Source organism: Lepisma saccharinum, chromosome 15, assembly GCF_977018435.1.
Source record: "Lepisma saccharinum chromosome 15, izLepSacc3.1, whole genome shotgun sequence".
Taxonomy (NCBI): Eukaryota; Metazoa; Arthropoda; class Insecta; order Zygentoma; family Lepismatidae; genus Lepisma; species Lepisma saccharinum.
Window position 1 is genome coordinate 34,801,943 of NC_139243.1, and position 8,669 is coordinate 34,810,611.

Here is an 8,669-nt window from a genome sequence, read left to right on the forward strand (position 1 = left end):
CATTCCCACTAATGGGTGTAAACCAGCCACGAGTACATTATCTAAAATAGCCCGTTATCTATTAAGATGATGTAATTCGTAAGATACGAATAGATTTTATTCGATAACATTATTGGTTCGAATATTTGATTTCGATGTGCACTGCCGCCTGAATGTTTGCAGCGCGTAAACAGTCAAGAGCAGAAGTAGATTCGAGTTCACGCACAACAAACATTAACCGTGACTGTGTCATATACAATTATTGGAATTGTACTGAACTAAAATGCAGTATGTATTATATGATAGCATAAAGGATATCTAAAAGAGATCATGTGCAAAATAATCTGATCTATTTATTTTCAACTTTCGTCTCGGTAAACCTAAAGAAGATACGGTACAGAGTATCGGACTGCCTCGAGAGAGACACGGGTTCGATTCCAGACCTGGGAGATCTGAAGTACGAAGCTTACCCATGTTCGCATCAATTATTGCTTAGGTAAAGCAGGAGTGTAATGCTGAATACACGTATTAACTATAGCTAAGCTCGAGAATGTGTGAAGCCCCACAAACCTTATGTGCTTTTATGGTACAGTGCGAAGCACAGATCTGTGACCTTCATACGGGTGTGGTGGTAACACTGTAGTCTTGTAATCAAGGGGTCTAGGGTTCGATACCCTGTGGAAGCACATAGCTGTTCGCTTCCCGAAATTAGGTCCAGACCCGATTAGCTTTTCTGTGCATACAGAGGACTTAAAATAATTTTTGATTATTTCATTTTGTTTATTTTACTTCGCATTTCTGCCACTTTTGGCTAATCGCGATGATGAGGATTAAAGATGATATGATGAAATTGATGGACACTCGCAAAGAACACACGTGCCCAGGCCGGGCTTCAACCCGAGACCCCTGGCGTCAAAGCGTGCTATGATAGCCACGGAGGTCGGTGGATTTGGTTTGGTTTGAGTTGCTGTTTAAGTCCACTTTATGCACAGTAAGGCTAATCGGGACTGGACCTACAGTTTAAAGTGGGATCCGAACCACTTGTGCCTCCACCGGGTATCGAACCCGGGACCCCTTGATTACTGCGCCATCGGGGAGGCCCAAGAGAGGTCGGTGAACTACGAAGAATATAAATCAGTAAACTTTGTCTCCTGTTCGATCCCTGAGAAGCCAGTCCTGATTAGCCTATTCCGGAACAAAGTGGATTTTGACAGAGAAAAAACAATAATAAAAAAAAAACATGTAATTTTCTTGTCTTACAGCAATTAACATTAAAAAAAATAACATATGGTGTCCCCAAATATTGTTGACGAAAACATTGAAAGCAATTGACATATTTTGTAGCTCCTTGTACTTGCCAAGACATGGAAAAACCGACCCACACGCTTTTCAGCTCTTCAAAGCAAACGCTAGAAAAGCAAATGCATGAAAATCACAGAGCAAGGCATAGCCACATAAGTGTGGAAGATATTCACGCAACCTGAAAACAATGCTCGCGTTGTAACATTGGCGAAAGTGAACGCACATCATAAAGATTACCTTGATCGAAAACAATAGGATCAGCATCGTACCTTTATGTTGTTACTGTAGCACAGATTACAGCTTCCTCCACGATCACCTGGAGATGTCGACACCTGTGCTTTTAAGTTGTGCATGAAGCATGGGAAATGAAAGTCCACATCTGTTCAGGATTTGTCCTCAAACTCCTCCGCCACCCATACGAAATCTTGGTTTCTTTCGTCATATCCGACGACCACAACAACAATTGTGAATGTATGGTATTTTATAAACCCCAGTCAGTAATGATTAATTTATAATAAATAACTATTCTCTGTTCTCTTTACACTTGACTGGCAAAAATCCTATTTGTTGCTCGAATAGAAGCTGTACAGAAGCCTTCTGTGTAGGAATACAGTGACCGGATTTATATCAGGGTTGTTAAAGATCCAGGAACTTATAAATTGTAATGAGTTCTATTTGGTTCCATAACAGGACGGGAACCTTCTTTCTCGCACAATTTAAATGCCATCCAAGTTGCGTATTGTTTCATTGAGAAAGGTTCCTGGACGGTATTTAAATTGATCCGAAAAAAAAGTTCCTGGACCGTATTTAAATTGAGCGGGAGAAAAGGTTCCTGGACCGAATTTAAACTGTCTGAAAAAAAGGTTCCTGGACCGTATTTAAATTGAGCCGGAAAAAAGGTTCCTGGACCGTCGCTTGCTCAATTTCGCTCCTGGACCGGAATTGAATTTATTTAAAATTCCTGGACCTTTAACAACCCTGATTTATATGTAGTAAAAATGTACCAAATATGTAAAATATGTAAATACATATTTAGTTATGTTCACCAACACGATTTAAATATGGACTGAAAATTATAAAAAAATTATATTTTTAATAACATAAGACACTACACGAGATACATAAAATAAAGTCTTGGCATTGTAAGTATTACCGTGCCTGTCTTGAAGAGAAACCACAAGCGAATCCTGTACGTGTGCCGCAAAATCGTTGCTTCTGTCTCTGCTGTCGGGCAGTTGCGCGGGTGGGGTTAGCAGTGAGCTGCTTTGACTTGGGACTCTCTTCCAACGTTTGTAACAACCAGGAACCGATGCTTGAGCTCTCATCCTCTATTGTTGACAAAAATTGTAAATAAACAGGAATTTCAAGGGTTTTAAGACAGCAAAAGCAAACAGTTGGGATGTGCGAAGAAAAAAAAACGAAATTGGAGAGTATAAAAAAGTTGTAAATTTTCGTTTGTTTAACGTCGCTTCGGACTTTGTCAGTTATTCGCACACGAGGACATTTAGTTATTGCGCGAATATGGAGTATACGTTGAGAAATGTTCTGAATTATTGAAATAATATGTAAAAATAACTAAAATATATAAAATATAATCCAAAATCTAACATACGTACGTACAAATATGGAAAATAAAAAAAATAATTTTTCGAGTCCACATGCCATGATGCGAAAACATAATACAAAATATAATTGATTTTAGCTTCATACACAAATACTTTATAATAATATGTATTTACGTACATATAAATCCGTTCCCTGGCCATAACACTCAATATATAGTTGTTATGTTGGAATTGTGGGAACTTACATTATGACCTGCACAGCTAACACCAATACATTCATGGCCAAAATAACAACAGAACTATCACATAGGAAAGGAACAATTTCGGGCAAGTCACGTGGTTTTGTTTATATTAACTTCGTTCTTGTGGTGGATGAATAACTGCAATCAATTTTATTGGCTACATCAGATTTCTTGGTCCACAAAACCTGGGGTATAGACACGAAAATCACCATCCTAGGTTAAATTTAGTGTTTGAGATCCATTGTAAGTTCCGAACAGCCATCTTTTTATCACAGAAAATTGTGCAAAAAAACAGTTTAAAAGCTTCCATTGGAACCTAATTATAAATGGAAGATAAACAAGAAAACCATGGATGCCTAGAAGAGAGGAAGGTTTACGATACTTCCGAGAAATTGAATGTCGAACTATGCAGTACTGGGCAGATGAATTTTCAGTTCCATATTTATTGTTCAAATGACAAACACTAGTATCATTGCTATTTTGTTTTAACATAAAAGGGGAGACAAGGAACCACGTGATACTCTCTCCGTGCACCTGTGACCCTGTTCCAACTGTGATGTGACACCATTAGAGGCTCTCCTGTACGACGCTTTCAAGGATTACTGCCGTCTGTGTGACAGAGCGCGTTGAGTGGTAGACTTAGGGAGATTTCACACCGAAGTGACACGCGACACATGCCACTTGAAAAAGAGCCAATCAACAGCAATGTTTTACAGCATATCGGCATTACAGACCGCACAATCCTGCATTGGATTGATAGAATTCCCATAATTAAGGGCCTTCCTTATGGTGTAGGTAATCAAGGGATCACGATGTATGCAATTTATCAAATTGAACAGTGCGAGTGGCGTCACTTCCATAGGAAAGGTTGAATTTTCCTATAGGTTCACCGTCAAGTGAGAACTGTCTCACTTAGTTACGAAATCCGCCTCACAATCTCGCCACTTAAATAGTTAGGGTTCGAATTCCAGCCTGCACATAAGTACTTCTCTTTGTGAGAGTACCTTCATCCATTTGACACAATCACCACATCCTCAGCCTCGCAATTAGCCAAAAGTAGCAAAGAGACGTAACATATGAAAAACTCTATGTAAATACAATATCCAAGGACTTGGGAATTTCTTATTTAAAGTGTTGTACAAACATGGAGCATTATGTACATGTCTTGTACATATTTTAAACATGCTACAGAATGTAGCAGATGTTCAATTCCCAAACCGAAAAAAAAAACAAATTTGCTTCATAAAACTGCTTCTCTGCCGTACTGAGAGGTAAAGTTTATTACTTATTTGGATAAATTAGCTAAATTGCACCTCGTTCTCACAAAAATATTAATAGAGTTCCTACGGACATGTTTGGTAAAACACTGTGAAGATATTTTTTAATATTATTATTCCAGCTGTTCTTTTTATTAAATTCTAGTTTATCGAAAATAAACGTAAAGTCCGAAAATCGAGAATGTTTGGGGTTTTACTTTCTGCCCCCCTATGTTGTGTGGAGGCAAAACACAAAGATTGAATAGATTTCCGATAGATGGCTCCTAGTCTTTTGGTCGATTTAGAAATGTGACAAATATCAGTGAATGTTCGAATTTCTATTAATAATACACTAAAACTAATACATCTTAAATGGTAGCATTTATGAGGTTTGCTGGGAATATAACTATGAGGATTACTCGACATATTGGAAGTTACATTTTGATGTGCACAAGACATATTCTATCAATGAACTTCATATATATATATAGGATGTAGATTTTTCTGAAGTACATACCATGTCTAACAGCTTCCCTCATTTTAAGATTTTTACATTCATAAGAAAGAATTCGAAATTAATAAAAAGTGAAAAAATGGCCTATACAATTACAACCTATGCAATTTTTCAAATGAAATAAAGTTAGTTTAGATATTGATATGTAAATTGAATTTTGTCATAAAAGACAAAATAATCAGTATTTGTGAAAGTAATTCGATAACTGGACACAACCTATGTTTTGTGGTTTCAAAAATTGAAGTTCATGTAAAAACAAACAGTTATTATGTTTTTATTTTGACTTCATTGTTACAATACAACTTATTTGTACTCTGTCTCCTTGAAGTGGACCGTAAGATGAGATGGCTTTTCAGTTGGTCAAATTTGGGGGTTAGACTCTACTTTACGTCCTTATCTGCATGGTGATTGCTTCTTTGCTTTCGCGGTGCGGCAGCCGGCATCTCTTTGGGTAAGTACCTTTTTCTTTTTACACTTTCTGTTCATGATAGACCCACTAATTATTTACGGGGACGAGGTATGCCTACGAGGTTAGGTTAGGCCTGTTAGGTTAGGTTCCATTAACACTCATTTCACCCCTAAATATGTGCTTCATCATCGAAAAAAATCCTCAGTACGTTCAATTACGCATATCCGGACAACATCGGTTATTCTCGATTTACACCTCCAGTAAATTTTTCCTCGCTTTGGGATTTACGTTGTTGAATTCCTTATAAAATAACTTTTCCAACGATATATGACACGTATTCCTTAGGAAAAGGACGTAAACTAGAGTCTTACCGTAAAATGAAGTTAAGATGATTTTTTTAAAAAAAAAATGTTTAATGCAATAAAATTTGCAAAAATACTGAGAAATGACAAAGAAACACAAAATAGGATACAAAAATTGCTAATCATTAATTTTTAATCATAATTACATCATTACCACTACGTCAACTTCCTTCCTCAAAAAATTCTATAGACGCCTTTGACCTTACATGGGGATTAAGGTACGAATACAGGATAAGATACGGTTGTTTTATTCTGCTCATTCCTTACACCATTTTATCAATTTAACATTCATCCTCTTCCCCCCCCCCCCCCACACACACAAAATGAAAATAATGAAAAAATTAAAACGTGCACAACAACTCGGCACTTTCACGGGTTAAATAATTGTGCTAAAAACACACACCTTTACTATTCAAAATTTCGGAGACTAAAACATTCCATACTTTAAAACTAAGAGAAGTGGGTGTTAAAACAGGTGTGCTCTTCTGATAATTCCTGAATTAATATGTATTATTCATCAATAATGTTTATTATTATTCTACTACATTTTTTTAGGGCGATAAAGTGGTATTATTACTACAAGTAGTAAGATCCTGTAAAAAAATCATGTGTATATTTTTAATAAAAATAAACTGCACGATTTAATAAATATCCCTTAAAAAGTTCAGTCATGTTGCAATTGTAATGACGCAGTTTGAGAACTGTCAGGTGGGAGGGGGGGACTTCCAAGTAGTACACCCTGGTTGGCATTCTTGCAGACTAACGAGGCTCTGGTGTCTGGACTCAGTATAAAGTGGGACTTCTTGTTGTGTCCATGTGTATTTGTAATTGTACCTTCATCAATTTCATCCTGTGACTTTTCGTCCCATCTTCGCAATTAGCCAAAGTGACAGAAGAGCGAAATTAAACAAAATCAATCGACGCAATTAGAACCGACGCTCATTAAGTAGGTGACATCTCTAAATATATCTGCACAGCGCGCTAAGACGCCAGGGGTCCCGGGTTCGAATCCCGGTTCCGGCATGGATTTTCTTTGGGAGTGTCACTCATCAATTACACCATATCATCACTCATCCTCATCTTCGCAATTAGTCAAAAGTGGCAGAAAAGCGAAGTAAAATAAACCAAATTGATCTAAATACTGGAAATGAAATTGCTGCATTTTGTTCAATTCGAACTCTAAGAAATTGTAATATTCTTTGATATTCATTTGTTTTTCCAGTCTCGTATCTGCACCAACATACAAACACACAAATTCTCTCATATATCCAGCTACCAAAATATAACGATTCGAATTTTTATTTAGCGTCACTTTTCTGCCACTTTTGGCTAATCGCGAAAAAATATTTAATGATGATTGATAACACAAAAGCTTAATTATGTGCACTGCCCTCGGTTAACGTAAAAGTGAAAGTAAAGTATTGGCCAACAGCTCAAGCTGCACCGTAGCAGCTGCACATCCTAATTTGAATTACGTAGGAATAAGAACAGCAAAACATTGAACACTTACCTGTTCTGGTATAAGGCAGCACAAGAAAGAAGACGACAAATAAATCCAAGCACCGAAGTCGTGAACCTCTCATTGCTGGACGGTTGCCCTTCACGCCTTCCCCGGCAAAATCACAAGCCCTTTGTTTAGTGTCCATTGCCCTTGCACACCAAGTAAACAAGTTTTTAGAAACACCACAACTTTTATTCCACTCAGTCACACACACTTTCTTCTTCCTTCGCATTGAAATCTTTAAAATGTTCACACTACGAACTCGCACACCTCTGCCCGTTGACCATCAACATGAAGCATAAAGCAACGGTACACGTAAACACTACAAAAAGTTTTACAACTTGACATTTTCCCGTAAACCTGGGAAGTTTGTACACCTCAAACATTCACAGTAAACACCAATGCCCTTGTTGTAAGGCCTTGGTTTATAAATTCACAATTAAAACATCACTCACTCACTTTCAAACACTATTCCGTTTCCACACACCACGCGACACTTTTCCTTGCTTTCGAAACTCTGTCCAAGTCTCCCGTCTCCCCATGCCGAAACAAACTCTGGAATGCACGCACACCAGAAATTTCGTGTTCTGCGCTTGCGCTGAATCCGTGCGCCAGCCAATAGCAAGGTAGATCTTTGACTCTACCAGTGTTGCCAGCGTACGTAAAATTTAACCAAGCGCAAGGTAACCGTTTCACTTAACATAAGTGCATTATAAAGAATAATCTTAACCTTACAATTGTTACTAGGGGAATGTGTTTTTTTTTACTAAACCTATAAAACAATAAAACGAAGAAATGAAGATCGAAATATAAATGTAACAGAAAGTTAGTTCCAAGTTCTGGGTATATTCAAGAAGTCTAGTATGGCACACTTACAGAAGTTCGGCATCTGAACAACACAATGAACGCGAGCGTGAGCTTACAACTTCGAAAGGTGCGCTGATGGAAACAAAAAACTTATATCTGAAATTGCACGATGAACAGTAACAAGGTTTTTCTTTTGTTTGTTACGTATCAGAAAAGTTTATCTTAAATGGATATCTTAATGTTGCTTTCTATGCTTTTCTCTTCTCTTCCATCAATATTGATGCGGTCAACTTACAAATAATAAATATAAACATAAATAAACTAAAAAAAAATACACAAATAAAAGTGTAAGGTAAAACAAAGGCAATAGTCAGGGTTGTCAGGCTCGAATCCTGGTGGAAGAACTAGACCCATAGATATAATAATTGTTCCCCACGAGTTGGCCAGGGGGCGGGGCGTACCGTTTATTTGATTTGGTCCAGGGTAATTGCCCCTTGGTACCACCTGAACTTGATATGTGCTAAAAAGAAAAGAGATTCGATATAAAAATATGGTTAAAAATTTAAAAACTGCGTTTTACAACAACAATTGCAAGCTCTCGTTACAAAAATCGACAGCTTGTTTACGAAAACATTCTATTTTCATACGACTGTAATAAATTTATATATTTACTCTGTTTTGATTTATACTAAAAATAGGTTGTCTGAATTGAAATATAAACAAAATGTGCAT

The 8,669-nt window shown here is 37.1% G+C and overlaps 1 protein-coding gene across 2 annotated transcripts in view; it reads right to left on the reverse strand.

Moving 5' to 3' along the window:
- Positions 1-7,651, reverse strand: part of sdk (sidekick cell adhesion molecule) — a 263,671-nt gene extending 256,020 nt beyond the window's left edge. For both annotated transcript variants that reach the window (XM_083136801.1, XM_083136800.1), the window contains exon 1: positions 7,140-7,651. In XM_083136801.1, coding sequence (XP_082992927.1) covers positions 7,140-7,362 — 223 coding nt within the window. In that variant the 5' untranslated portion in view covers positions 7,363-7,651. The remainder of the gene's footprint in view (positions 1-7,139) is intronic.
- Positions 7,652-8,669: the final 1,018 nt, after the last annotated feature.